Source organism: Hydra vulgaris, chromosome 12 (genome assembly GCF_038396675.1).
Source record: "Hydra vulgaris chromosome 12, alternate assembly HydraT2T_AEP".
NCBI classification, from domain to species: Eukaryota; Metazoa; Cnidaria; class Hydrozoa; order Anthoathecata; family Hydridae; genus Hydra; species Hydra vulgaris.
Genome location: NC_088931.1, coordinates 32,952,869 through 32,969,121, shown reverse-complemented (window position 1 = coordinate 32,969,121; position 16,253 = coordinate 32,952,869). Strand labels below are relative to the sequence as shown.

At 27.8% G+C, this 16,253-nt stretch overlaps 1 protein-coding gene across 1 annotated transcript in view; it reads left to right on the top strand.

Moving 5' to 3' along the window:
- The first annotated feature begins 552 nt into the window (after positions 1 to 552).
- The window catches only part of LOC100201878 (serine/threonine-protein kinase B-raf), a 64,115-nt gene continuing 48,414 nt past the window's right edge, over positions 553 to 16,253 (top strand). The window contains exon 1 of the mRNA XM_065812965.1: positions 553 to 814. Coding sequence (XP_065669037.1) covers positions 629 to 814 — 186 coding nt within the window. The 5' untranslated portion in view covers positions 553 to 628. The remainder of the gene's footprint in view (positions 815 to 16,253) is intronic.

The window sequence follows — 16,253 nt, the reverse complement described above, 5'->3', positions numbered from 1 at the left end:
ATGTTTGCTTTTAATAATTCTGGCAAAAAACTAAGAGCTACTTTCACTTTTCACAGAAGATTTCACTCGAGCAACATTCTGCAGCAACGCTAATTTTTGTAAGTTTGTTATTGGTTTTCCCCTAGATTTAAGTTTTTTTTGACAAGTTTAGCTTATCAAGCAATTGAACCAAAAATTAATTTGCTTAGTCAGTTTTGAGACCTTTATTTTAGTTAATAGTTACCAAGCTTTTTAACTTATGAAAAAATGCACTCATGTTTACATATAGAATTTAATATGGAACTCACTAAAATCAATATTATTATCCAAGTTATGATTTGACCTCGACTCAAGTATACCTCAAAAATTATAATGAAATTTGGAGTATACTTTTTTAACGATATATTGAGGCACATAAAAATATTTGTTGTAGTTTAAGTATATATTTTTAGCTCGCAAAAGGTTTGGATTATACAAGTTCGCAATTTACAGTTTACCCATAAACCGCAAAATAGAAACCAAACAAAGCGCATTCTACGCCAACTATCTATCTTGTCAAGAAAAAAAAATTTTGTCTTACGGATTAAAGTAGAACACTAAATCGAAAAACTTAATAAACAAACAACAATTCACTGTATTCATAAAAAGGATGTTAAAGATGGCGGCCACTTCGGAAAGTGATTTACTGGGAAATAAATATTTTCCAAGGGACCCGGATAGCCCCTCACAATTAAGTCGTGACCAGAGATCTATGACAATATCAAACATAAACTCAGTTGGAATTATGCACAAATTTAAAAGTAATGAAATACAAAATTCACAAATTTCCAACGAAGTAGGTATTAGCTTAATTGAATAATAAGTTGTTATTTCAAAAATTTAAGTTGTTATTACAAAAAAATAAATTTATTCAATGTTTTAACGAAGTATTTTTTGTATAAAATTAGTTATACATTATGAACTTTAAATAATTAGTTTTTGCCACTGCTAAAATAAGCTTGAATAGTTTAATTCATTATTTATTTATTGTTATTATCTTGTTATTGAATAAGTTTTATTTTGTCATACTAAACAAACATGATTCAAAAAACATTATTTTAGTTTAAAATAAATGATATGCAAATTTAAATTTTGATATATATTTTTTTAACCATCACCATTCAAAATTGATGATCGAACTGCAAAATGCAATTTGATACATCCTTTATTAAATTGCATGTATCAAGTCATGGGTTTTATGTATACATGTATTTCGAATATTTAGCAAAATTATTGCCATTCATGCATATAAATAAAATTCAAGCTATGTATTAAATTCAAAACTCACATTCTGTCCCAAAATCTCAAAATGTTCTAAATATAGACTACTTTAATATTTTGTAATAAAATATCATAATTTTTAAACTAATTTCTTAAATTGTCCTAATATTTTTGAAGAATTAAAAAAAAATTGTTATATACAATAATATAGTTACAATAATCTTAGTTATAAATATTGTTAAAATATTAGCCATTTAAATATAATATAGTAAATAGTTTTTATTTATTTATTTTTATTTACTTTCCCGAGTAAGAAAGCAATCTAAGGGCTTAGTAAAATTGTTGATCCTAAATCCTGGGATTATGTGTGTGTGTGTGTTCACACACACACACACACACACACACACACACACACACACACACACACACACACACACACACACAGAAATCAGAGAAAGTAACAGTTAAAAAAGTCATTTTGTTGTGAGAAAAATCTATCATTAAAAATATATAACCAAGTTGGCAAGTTTGAAAAAAAACAATCACAGTGTTGATACAGAGAATACTTATTTAAGTAATAAATGCTGTGGAGAAATGGCTGTGTTTTTTAGCAAAATCTCTATTGCAAAAAAATGTTATTAATTCATTAAATAACTTAAATTATACATACTTTTTATGCGACGGTTCTTCTTCAAAGACAAGAGATGAAAAAGAGCTATATCTGATAAAAACTTGTCAAAACAGCATACCAAAATTTGGTGTACTTTCTTTGCAAGAGCCAGTTGACACAGATACTAAGGGCCTTCATGATGCAATGAAAAAACAATTTCACAGCGGTCCGTTTCTATTTCAGAGAAATTGCCCTTTAATTGGCATTGGTGCAGATAGGACCCCTTTCCATTTGGTCAACATTTTTTATTTACTTGGTGTTCGCTGCGCAAATTGGAAATTGCTTTGAAAAAAGCGTTTAGTGACATGAAACTTGAAAAAGATGCGCACAAGCAAAATATATGTTGTTTTAAAATGTTACTTTGAAGTGAAGACTGTTTAAACAAATCATAAATTATAAACGCCCAGATGGAACAAGGTGGTTAATCATCAGGTAATTGCTATTGAAACTCATTTGCAGAACCTTTAGATTTGCTAGCGAACAGATAGAAAATCCATAGAATCATACTACAAAGAGAGATTAATCAAGGATTGAAGGCATTTGAAAAGATGCATCAGACATAAAATTATTAGTATATCAAGCCTTAAGATGCGATATATTGAGTTATACTCTTCCATTATCTCTTATGTTTGAGAAAACGTCTTTGCTATTACCAGAAACAGTTACAGTTGTTGAGGCATGCTAAGATCTGTTCAAAAAATATGTGGTTTAGTTAAAGGAAATAGTGTTTTAGCATTCAAACGGAGAGATCTTTTTCCTACACTAAATAATCATTTTATATCTTAAATTTTCTGAAAAAAAAAATGTTGCATTTTTAATTAAAAAAATGTTTAGAAACAAAAATTTTAAAGATTAAAGGAACACTTTATTAATAATAAACTAATGACAGATATCCTGTGTGGAAGTAGTTTGGAGTTGTGTTTAAATGGAGTCCTGGCCACTTTTTCTCAAATATGTAAAAATATTAATATTTGCTTGATGCAGAAAAATTTCTTCATAATCCAGTGTATTCCGCAAGTGGTAACAGATCTTATAGTTATAGAACTTGTGCAAATTTAATATCTGCCACTATAATATTAGTACAATGATTCAAGTCACTGTAATATGAAAACCACTTTAGAGAGGATTGGCTAGGTATATAAAATTTGTTTCATGTTCTGATTTTTTTCTTTTTATTGCTTTTTAATTTAATTGCATGATAACTAAGCTATTTTTACTTTTTTTTTTGATTTAGCCTTGGAATTCCAAACTGCTTATTTGCATGTATGTTGTTTTCTATACTCATGCAAACCCAACAAGTGTCAGGTACGCATGTTCCAACTAGTGGAAAAGCTGAAATAAAGAATTTTCTGTATATTATATTGAAATGCATTGTAATGCTTAATTCAAACACAGAGGTAATTTTAGTCTAATGTAATTATTTTAGACAGGCAACTTATATATGCAAAATATACATCAAAACTTTTTATAGGCTGAATGTGTTTTTTCTTCTTTCCCTAGAATTTTAAATAAAGATAGAAAAAAGTTATGCAATGAAACTATCAAGGCATTGGTGCAATTAAGAAATTACGATAAGGTGCTCTCAAATGAAATTTGCAATTGAATCTTTTTGGCGGAACACCCTTATGGCAAAATAAGAGCAAAAAAACATCGTGTTAGCAGATACGCTTCTAACAACAATTCTAAGAAAAGAAAAAATGAAAGGAACACAGAACACCCTTAAACCTAAAGTCTTTTTTATTGGTAACAAATAATATCTCCTTGAGAAAATTTAGGATCAGATGATTTGTCATAGTTTTTTGATTAAATAAATGTTAAAAATCAAGAAGAGCCTGATTTTTAACATTTATTTAATCAAAAAACTGTTTAAAATCGCAATGTGTTATCAAAATAATTATAGACAATTTATATTAAAGTTACTGTAGCCATTTAGTATTTTGTTTATATATATATATGTATATATATATATATATATATATATATATATATATATATATATATATATATATACACACCCACAATAAGTGGCCAAATATATATATGTATTTATTTACAATAAGTGTGTATATATATATATATATATATATATATATATATATATATATATATATATATATATATATATATACAATAAGTGGCCAAGTTATTAGTGACATTTTACTTTTTTACTAATTTTTAGTTTAAACTATTTAAATGAATAAATAGGTATCTTGTAGTTATTTTTTATTGTTTTTATCATTCAGGGCTTCATTTTATATCCTAATAAAACAACATAATTAGTACTTCATAGCTATTTATTTTTTTTATAAAAAGTTTTGAAATAGCAAATAAGGTAATAATCTTAATATTTTGTAATGCAACCTTTTGCTACAATAGACATCCTTTATATGCAGACTTTTGCATTGTCCTGAAAACTGGGATTATTACGGCACTCTCTACTAAGGGTTACTATCAATTGCTGCTTAGTAGTGGTGACTTCTTTGGTCCAAGAATGGAATGCATGCGGAGTCATGCATGAACATTTACTTTTCATTACCAGGAAACCATTCTTGGGCCTGGGGCAGGAGCCTGTTTTCTATTACTTCCTTGTACTGGTCCTGCCCCCATGGTCCCTTCCACAATATAGAGGTTTTACAATATTATAAGTCATATTTACTCTACTTTAAATTACTACTATAGTAATTTTTTGGTGTTTTCTAGCCCATTCCACTCGCTTGGACAATGGCCCATTAAATTCTCTTCAGCCCTACAATGATAAACAATTACCTCATCATTCATCATTGTAGCTAGTTAAGCCACACTTTTTTTTCTGTTTTTAAGATAGATATCTTTGATATTATGATCACAATGTGGAGTAGTGATCTTTTTCTGCCACTTCTGCCGATGTGGTCTGGTTCTATGGGCACATTTTCTTTTGATTCGGTTTACTACTGACTTTGAAACACTTGTAATTGCTGCTATCTTACTCTAAGAATATCAAGAATGAAGAATTAAGGTTTTACATCCCTACATTTCTCGGGGTTAAGTCTGAAGACTTGCCATACTAAAAAAATCAATGAGAGTTGAGAATGGTTACGAAATAGGATTTATGTATTAAAATTAGCAAAAATAATGAATTATTAACCATAACTAATTTTATTATTAACAAATACTTATGTTTTGATAGTCCTGAATTCAAAAAAATTACAAAAAGTTGTTCCAAAAATGAATAATTGAACTAAATTTTGAACTAACCCAATGTATATTTTTTATTTTTATTACATTTTAAAAGAGCATTTTGTTACAATATTTAAAATACAAATATATGATAATAGTAAGGTCTTGTCGCTGAGAACCGCTAAAAAAATTTAGGTGTTAAATTTACAAGATATTTAATACAAATAATAAAATAACAAAATAAGAAACTTTCTTTAAGAGTATATATACTTAAAGATAAACTAATAGTTGAACATATCAGGCGCTGATTGTTAAATAGTACATCAAAATCCTTGTACTGTTCAGAATGCATGGTAAAATCTTTAGACAGTAGTTAGCCAAGTTTCATTGCAATATAAATTATTACTTCTGATGTGATCAAAATTAAGTTTGCAGCACCTGGGGATGGAGGCTCAATTACTGTTTTAGCAACAAAAGTGAGAGATTTAACATTCACAAAAAGTGTCAATTCTGAAAAATCAAGAGCATATTTCTCTTTGAATCCTGTGTCTGCTAAGAAAATTAGATTGCAATCTACTTTATCTCTTTGAAATAGTCTCTCTTTGAAATAAACTCACAAACCAGCTACTTTTTCCAGAACTTAGAGTGGTTGCAAATCAATTGAATCAGGTTTTGTTGGAAAATTAAGTCAACGAGACAAAGCACTTGAATCAATTCTACAATTTAGAGTTTGATGTTTCCAATGGTGATGAACAAAGTGGAAAAGCTCAGCGCTCGGTTATTTTTTGTAATGATACTTTTGGATTAGTTGAAAACATCCTTGACCATTGAGATCTTCCACTAGATGAGTATATGAGTAGGCAAAGTAGGCATTGATGGAGGTGGTGGGTTTCTCAAGGTTTGTATGAATATATTGGATAGCCAATAAAAAAAAAAGTTTTCCATTCAAAAAGTGCATCTTCTTAAGCCTTTTGTGACTCAGGGGTAAAGACTTAAAAAACTCAACTTATGATCTCGGCAATTGTTGAGTTTGTGAAAGAATATTATGAAAACTTGAAGCAACTTGGATTAGGTTCAGCTGCATCTACTTATCCTTACCCTTGGTGTAAAACTGCAAAGAAAGATTTTGGGAACCAAGAAATGACAGGGCAATTAAGAAAACTTGTGATGATTAGATCAAATGCCAATAAGTATCAGAAAGATCTCAGTGTTCATTCAAAAAAAATCAAAGTTCTTGGCAGCAAAGCTACAAAAATTGCACAAACCTCACTCTGCCTAATCTTCCCGATAAAACAAAAGTTCTAGATATTTTGCCAATTAAGGAGTTATGCATGGTTCTTGGAATTACCAACAGGCTATTTGATCATTTGATAACCATCCTTAGCAAAACCAATTCTTATTCTTTGAAAGCTTCCGACTGGTCAAACAAACTTAACTTCTACAGTCCACCAATCCATGGAGGAGAATTCAATGGAAGCCAATGTAGGCATCTCCTAAATAATTTTGGGGTCATAGAAAGATTGCTTGCAAATCTCAAAATTGGAAATAAAGGAGAAAAACTTCTTGCTACATTTAAAACATTCAATGCAGTCAGACAGCTTTGGGAATGTCCTAATTTCCTTTCATAGAGATTCTATACTGTCTTTTGAGAGAGCATACAAAGCCATTGGAGTTTCAATTACACCTAAAGTTCATGCTGTCATCAAGCACCTGAGTTTATTGGCTTTTCAGCATGATTGTCAAAAAACTCAGGTATGTGCAATAAACCTTGTATGGCTTGGCTATGCGCAAAGGCAAAACCAGATGTATACTATTAATTGAACATTTATAAATTTGGGTTGTCCAGCATACAGCAAAAAACTAAAGGATTGTACAATTGCACGTTACTTAAGGCATCTCTAAAAGTCAATAGTGAAAAATCAAAGTCAAAATTTGTAACTTTGTTAAATATAAAGAAGCTTGTAAAGAAGGTAATAACAAATTTCCTAATTTTGATGTAAAAAATATAGAAAAATCTAACCCTTTAATATTTAAAAATGCTATGTTACTATTCTATAGTCTATTAATATAAATAATAGCTTTAAAAATTTGATGTGAATAAATCATCTGATGTAAAAATAGAAAAAATAAATTTAGAATGAACTTTTTTGGTCGTTTTCTATTTCAAAATTATCTCTGGGTAACTAATTTTTAAGATGACATTGTATTGATCTTTGTACATGAGTCTGATGTGGGTTTTTAATGAAAAATAAAGCAGCCAAAAAATTTTTTTTTTTTTTTTTGATGGAAATACTAAAATGGCCATAAGTTTCTCAGAACATCACTTAATTTTAAAAAATTTGTAATGCGTATACTTTAAACCTTGTGCAAAAATGCTTTAAGGAAATTTTTTTATACCTTGATGGTAATTCCATGCCTATGTGTGAGGCTTTGTATAGATCACTAATATAAATAAGAAAAAAAGAGAGGCCCTAATATTGATCCTTAAGAAATTTCACATATAATATTTAACAGTTTTGATGAAAATGTTTCATTGGTGTAAACAAATTGTTTATGATTCATTTAATAACTTTTCAAATGAATTTTATGATCAATTGTATCAAATGCTTTTGATACAATTGAGTTGTTGATGAAACAATGAGTTATTAAAATGGTTAAAAATCAATAAAAAATCAATAAAAAATCCCAATGTTTTTTAAAATAAGTCAGCAATACTTCTTGTAAGCTGATTAATGACATGCTCTATTGAATTGTTTGCTAAAAGGTGAAAAAAGGATGGAAATTCATCGACAATTTTCTACATCAGTTTTTTTTTTTCCTTTAAATATCGGAATTGTTTTTGCTATTTTTTATTAATCAGGAAAAACTCCCTGATTAATTGAACATTTAAAAATTTGGAAAAGCATGTCTTTTTAAATGTCAAAACAACTTATAGTAATTTTTCCATCAACATCATTAGGACCAACTGTTTTATTTGACTTTTTAAAGCACTTTTAAACTCTTTTTTTTTTTTTTTTTAATTCACCTCCTCAAGGCCAAGAAGGTCCCTATAGACGAGGAAGCTACTTATTTATGGTATAACTCTCTCTCAACTCTATAACTCCAAAACACGAACCTTGACAAATAAGGCCGCTGCTTGGAAAAACGAGTTGAGCGCGGTACTACCATGGACGTGGTGGGGATCGAACTTGGAACCTCTCGCTTATGAAGCAAGCACTCTACCACATCTTCAAAAGACAATTCAAAAAAATTTAGATCTTAGGTTAAAGGGTAATATGTTCCTTTATCAAACTTTTAGGGTTTAGAATTTTTTCAGCTAGGTTTGGTCCTACAGATACAAAATATTTATTAAATTCGAAAGCAACTTTTTTTATCAAGAAAAAGAATACCATCTGCTTTAATAACTGTGGGCAAAGCTTGCAACATTGCTTTAGTGTTACTAGTAATTTTGCTTATTATTCGCCTCGTGCCTTTTATTTTTTTTTAATTAAATTATATATATATTTATATATATACTTTATAATTTTTTTTGACTTCCACTTTCAAAGTGAAATGTTTAACACTTATAAAGCCGAGCAAGATAAAATAATTGAACATTGAACAAGACAATCAATGAGCTCAAAAATTGCAATATGAATTTGTTAGAAAGAATTAAAGCTTTAGAAAATATCAGGTCTCTAAGCGCACCCAACTCGATATCTTGGGCAAGCATTTTTAGTGGTAGAGCATCGATAAAAAAGTCAGTCAAGCAATTACATATTATGAAATCTGTTGCTGCCGAAACAAAAACAAAAAAGAGAAAAAAAAGGAAAACAATGTTATAATTTTTGGTCTGACTGTATCAAATAATTTGGATACTGCAAGTGCTAAAGAGGAAGATAGAAAATCAATTCTAGATGTATGAATAAAATTCTATTTAAAAAAATTCAAGCCAGTTTAGTATTATTTTTATCAACCCTGACTTAACTGAGGCTGAAAGATATAATGCTAAATTATTAGATGAGTGCAAAAAACAAAATTTAGAAAATGTTCAACCTTTGGTTTATTATTATGGATCATGTAATGGCAGAGTTGTTAAAATGGTTAAAAATTTAGGCAATAATTTTTTTCAACAACCAGAAATCTAATCTGAACTGTCAGGAATCATTATATTTTGTTGGTTTCAAAAATGTGTCAAATAATAGTAGCAATTTAATGTAGAAATGACATTAATGCAGAACAATTATAGGTTACACAAACAGATATTGATATCAATATCATCTGTGTTGATATGATTTTTGGATCTCAAAACCCCGTCTAATAACTTGCTATCGTATACCTTTTTATGGAATAAAAGATGTTGCATATCTTGAATCTATCATTTAAATCATTTATGTGTAAAATCAATTTTCATAATCTTGTATTTTATAATAAAATTTCCCTTCTATATTTCCATTGAGTGTCTTTAAACACTAGCGACCATAACACAGTCCAATTTTCTATAATTGCCAATGATTTCAACCAGTGTAAACATAAATCAAAATCTTATTACGACTTTCTTAATGCTGATGTTAAGGGTCTTGAGTTATATTTATTAAATATAAATTGGTATTTCGAGTTTTCTTGTGCCTGTACAATCGAGGATTACTGGAGCATTTTTCTAAGGCATTTTCAAACTGGTGTTTATGAGTTTGCACCTATCAGGAAAAAGCATTATAACAAAATGAGAAATCACTATCCAAAATACATTAACAAAATTTTAAGCCTCAAGTCATTTTTATTGAGATGGGTGATTAAAAAAGCCATTAAGAACAAATCAGCTTACAAACAATATGCCAGAAGTTGCAAATAAGTCTTATCTAATTGTCAATATTTATGTTAATAATAAAATAAATATCCCTTATAACCACTACCATCTAATAAACAAAAATATCAACAAGCTAATTTCCAGTAATATAGAAATTGCTAATGTGTTTAATAATCATTTCAGAATTTTTTTTTACGGAACATAATAGTTATTCTCCTAATATTATCAGTTATGTTAATGGTTCAATAGTTATTGACACGGTTTATTTTTCCATGAAGTCAGTTTATAAAACCGTAATAAGAATTAAACCTAGCACCTTATATGGTCCTGATGGTATACCTAATGTAGTTCCCAAAAAGTTAGCTCATGTTATATGTTTTCCTCTTTCATATATTTTTGAGGCTAGTTGTTATTTGTTAATGACTTATCATCTGTAGTAAATAATCTTGAATGTACAATTTACATTAAACACTTTACCTAATCAATAGCTTTTGTTTCTTCATTTTTAAAAAAAAGGGCTACATTGGATCTTAACAACTATAGACCCATCTCTTTAATTTGTAATTGTTGTCGAATCATGGAAAGAATTATCAACTCACATATTGTTGAGTATCTAATAATTATAACATAATATCTCTTAGTCATCATGGTTTTCTCAATAAACGTTCTACCTGAATAAATCTTTTAGAATCTACTAATGATTGAAGTATCACACTTGGCAATTATCTAATAACAGATGTTATACATATTGACTTCCAAAAGGCATTTGATTTTGTATCTCATTCAGTACTATTATTTACACTTTTATTGTACAATATACATGGCAACCTTTTAAAGATTATAAAACAGATCAAACAACAAGTTAAGATTAATAGTTCTTTATCAGATTCTATTTGAATTGTTAGCGGTGTACCTCAGGGTAGTGTGCTGGGCCCAACTTTGTTTTTATTATTTGTTAATGACTTATCATCTGTAGTAAATAATCTTGAATGCACAATAAAGCTTTATGTTAATGACTTAAAGTTATACAGCTCATATCAAAATATGAATCATACCCACGATTTAACTGTTGCTTTTGATAGAACTATTATTTGCTCAGAAACTTGGCAATTGCCAATTGCCAGCAAGAAGTGTTTTGCACATAGGTTAGCACATGTTCCAATTCATCAGACTATTAATTTTAACTACAAAATAGGTGATTATATTTTAGATTAATCATCTAACCCAAAAGATCTTGGAGTAACTATGGACTCCCGCCTAAACTACAAAACACACATTGTTGTAATCATTCATTTAGCAAATACTAGAGCATACTTAATCTCAAAATGCTTTAAAACTTGTAATCCTAGTATCTTAGTATGTGCATTTACCACTTATATAAGACCAATTATCGAGTATAGTTCTCCAGTTTGGTTGCCACACCAAACTATGTTAATAAAGTCAATTAAAAATATTCATAAACGATTCACCAAAAAAATTGCTAATCTTAGTTGTTTGAGCTATTATAGCTGTTTACAGGTGCTCAGACATATAAAACATATTTAGTTTATGTTTCAAATATGTTTCAAAATTATGCATAATTTAGTTTGTATAGATAAAAATTCCTTTTTTGAAATTAACAATAATAAACATACCAGATTTTTGCATTTTTTTCAGCATAAATTTGAGAACAGTTTTTTTTTATTTGTATACTTTTAGTATATGATCATTATAAGTACAAACATGCATAAACAGTTTTAATTTATATTTTTAATAAAAAGTTGAATTAGTTATAAATTAGTTATAAATCTTGGTATACTGTATAGGAATGCTTATTTTTCATATTGTACTTCCTAACTACTGTGTTACACTCCCTGTATAGGGTGAAGTTGGGGTACAGTGGATTGAGGGGCTTAGTGAACAAGAGGCATTTTCTCAAAGATTAATATTTTGTTCATCTTGATAATGTTATCATTTTATGTACTCTTATATCAGCAATCTTTATTTATATTTGTTAATACATAATTTTTGACTACTCGTTTTTGGTGGGTAATTATTGTTCTTAGCTAACTTAAGTAAATTATCTTACCTTCCTTATGTTTGTTATGCAGATCATGGTTGAAATAATTTTAAAAGTTGAAAATTTTCATTCGGATTATTGATATTTATGCTTCCTTTTAGTAGTTGAGCTTTTCCTTTAACAACACTTCTGTCCCAAGAAATTGGACAACTTAATTTTTTATGGTGGGGCACAGTGAATCAGGGTACAGTGAATCGGTTGATTCATTATGGCCCATTAATGATCTTAAAGATTAAATTCATGCATTTATAGCAAACAAACTACATGAAAATGAATTTATTAATTTCGAGTAGTAAATAATTTTTAATATTTTTATAAGTTTTGTTATCAATAAAATTCTTTTTTTTTTCATCTTAATTTTCAAAATGTCTATTTTCTCGATTTTATACTAACCTAATTAACAAAAGTATGCCAAAAATATAGTGTACAGTGTCTTTCCTCAGTCAGCCTCAAATTTATTCGGCTATGCCCCTATTCACTATCTATTCACAACTGTGTTCATTGATTCACTGTGCCCCAGCACTGGGGTGCAGTGAATCATGTAACACAGCTCACTTTAAAGCTTTCTGTGAGTTGCTAGATAATAAATATTTGGGCTTTAATGATTTTTTTTATCATGAAGGACATATATCTCAATCCTTTCACCCTGAAAAAAAAAGTACATATTTTAACTTTAGCTCAATTTAAAAAATAAAGAAATCCAATCCACTGTGCACCAACTTCCCCTACAGGAATTATTTGTCCTATGCAAAAATTACCGTTATAATTTTGATAATGTAAATATGTTAGTATATAGTAACATGCCAGTTTAATGTCAGACTTCAATTGCTCAAAGAAATAAGCAATCTATTAAGATAGTTTATTTCTTTGAGCATTTGTATATTGTGTAGTAATTTAGTGTTACATTGTAATATTTGTCAAAAAAATATATATTGCGAGCAGGCCCTTAAAAAATAGTCCTATACTGTACTTTGTTTCAAGGAAAATTTAAAAATTTTGAATTATTAATGTTTCATTAGTATTAAATATTATTATCAATTTAGCTGTCAAAGGTGCTAAGTAGTGTTGTACAAAATTAAAAAAAAAAAAGTAAATATGTAAATATTTAAGCAAAAAAAAAAAAAAGAAGCTGTAATTTAGTAATTTCAAAATGTGTTTAAACTATATTGGATGTTAAAATGCATTGGCAACTGTAAAACAAAGTACTACTGTAAATAATGTGAATATTTTAATTTAAAAAATCATTTATGCAGTAGTATTTGTTAGTTTTACTGTATTACTTGGAGCTTTCTGAATTTTAGTCTCCTAGACCCCGACTTGATCTGATGATTTATAATTTATTTAGAATTTATCTTTTTTATCTGCATTTTTTGAATCTAGGTGTTTTACTTTATAAGGAAACACCTAGATTCAAAAAGGTCCATTTTTAGACATAATGTTATAGCAAAAGGAACATATAAATCTTTCTATTTTGCTAATTTGGTTTATAAGTTTAAATAAATGGGCGTTTAAGGTTTTATTTCTGCCCCCTGAATAGCTTAATCATAATTTATTACCAGCAAGAAGAACAATAAAAAATCACTCAATAATTTAAAGATATCCATTCTTTATATATATATATATATATATATATATATATATATATATATATATATATATATATATATATATATATATATATATATATATATATATATATATATATATATTAGAGTGCCTTAAAACCTCCTTTAGATAAAATATCCCAAGTCAGTGTTTTTCATGTGCTGTGGTTATCTTTTATGATTAACTTAAGCCTAAGTTAAGCTAAATTGTCCAATATTTATTATTTTAGATTTAATTGGAGAAAAACTGTAGTTTTTTTTAATAAAAATTTTATTTTGGTATCTTTCACAAAATGACTTTTGTAAAAAATCAATTTTTTTTTTTGAATTTTTAAAGTTTTGCTTCATTTGAGTACCAGTTTATCGCTTCATTTGGGTACCTATTTTCAAAGAGTTCTTTTTTAAATAATGTAAGGAACCTGTTAAATAGAAAATGGAATTAAATATTTACTAAATATTAGACAATTGAACTTAAATTGAACTTAAATTAATCACTAAAGATAACCACAGCACATGAAAAACATATGCAATTAAAAAAAATATTTATTTTGTTTTTGTATTGTATTATATTGCCATTAACTTTAATTTAGTAGCTTGAATGATGAATTTTTTAACATTTCCCAAAAAACAAACCCCTGTTGTTTTTTTTCCTTAAAAACTACCAAATAAAACAACTTTAGAAACAGCCACAATAAAGGCTCACCCAAAATAGCATCTGTTAATGACCAACTTTATGCATACTAAAGTACTACTCATTGGTTTTAACATTTTGTTGGAAGCTTTATTCAACTGAGTTATTTAACCGGTCACATGCAAGGGACATGTACCTATTAATATAATGTTTGTATTCAAACTTTACATTTTCTCTGAAAACTTTAAAAGTTTCTCAAAGTTAGCATTTACACTTGGACCATCCTTACCAATATTGTATTTACCCATCATACTGTTTATTGTCAAAGAGAAAAACAAAATGAAGCTTTAAAGCTTCTTATGTGGTGAGAAGAGAAGAAGTCATAGCAAAGTTATTTTTTTAAGCATTTACAATGTTGTTTAAACCAAATTATTTAGAAAAGCAGCCATTTAAAAAAGGGAATTCTTTCTTGATCCTTCAAAAAAAAAAAATAGCATTAAGTTCCTAGAGGATTTCTCAAATCTTTGTAGAAGTATTGAAATTATTGAAAGTGGTCTTATGTAAAGTTTTTGCATCCTGTTCATCAAACAAAGAAGTTTTTGATTTTAGCTTGCCAATATTTAAGTAACTTCTAAATCATATTGCGATATTGATTTACTTATCAATTCCTTCAAGAAGAAAATTTTCAATGAAAGTATTCTAACATTTTACTTTTCTTATGGAAATAGGTCACCAAAGAATGTATTTTTAATTAACAAATATATTATTCAATTACACGGTACTTCACTTGATCTGGATATAACAGAGACTTTAGGTTTATATAAGATACTATATTAAGCTCTGAACCTATGCTTAATATTCATATTGCAAAGTCTTTTATGCAATCTGCCAAATTAGCTTACTTGTGTTACAAAGTTGAACTGGAAACAAAATGCTGATTGAAATTGTTCTTACTTTTTTTAAGAGTATCCTAAAATGTCTTGAATTTAACTATAATCTGTCATAAAAAATCATTAAAAACTTTTAAAAATTATCCCAATATTTTAACCTATGTTAGGTGTGGAAGGTCTGTACATAACTTGTTTGTTTGTTTTCAATGTATTTTAGGTTATTAGAATTATAAAAAATTATAGATGTTCTCAATATAGAATTATGAAAAAAACTATATTTTTATCAAATAGTTTTATAACTATATCCTATAATCTTTTAGAACTAAATTAACCTATGGCAATGTACTCATAATTTAGTCTTAATTAAACAAATGTTTTAACTGAAGTAACTTATAGAAGTATTGCCTCAGAAAATAGCTTTTATAAATTACTTTTTTTGACTTATTCACTCCATAATATGTGTAAAACTCTATAAATCATTTATTATGTGTTGTTTTAACTAATGTATGTTTTTCTTATTTATTAATCTTTTACAATTACAAAGAATTCTATATAGTAATAAATATTTTGTCAGCTAATGATTTTTTCTATTTCACACAATCTTTCTCACTATCATTGTTTTTTTCTATCTATAATCTTTCTCACAATCATCACTTAGCTTTTTTAAGTGCAACCATTATTTTACATTCTTACTTTCTCTTTAGTTTAGTGCTGATCAATCATCTTCATTTTCTTACCATTTAGTTTAGTGCTGATCATATTGTGATATTGATTTACTTATCAATTCCTTCAAGACGAAAATTTTCAATGAAAGTGTTCTAACATTTTACCTTTCTTGTGGAAATAGGTCACCAGATAACCACTTTAATTTAGTGCTGATCAATCATCTTCATTTTCTTACCATTAATTTTAAAAATCACCTTTTTTATATAGTTATCTTAAATACTCTCAGTAAACAAGTTTTAAAAAAATAAAAAATAAAAGCTTCATTAGTAAGGTTCCAAATAAATGACAGATCTATCAGTTAATATATCTTGTATATCTTTTCATAAGCAATGCCATGCCATTATGATTTGTCATTGAATAAAAAGTAGAGATATTAACAGTTATTGGTAAACAACACTTAAATGTATTTAATTTTTACTGCTTTTTACAAAGTGCTTTGTTTCTTGCTGTATGCTGCAAAAAACTTCCATCCAATCATAGTTTAACAATCTA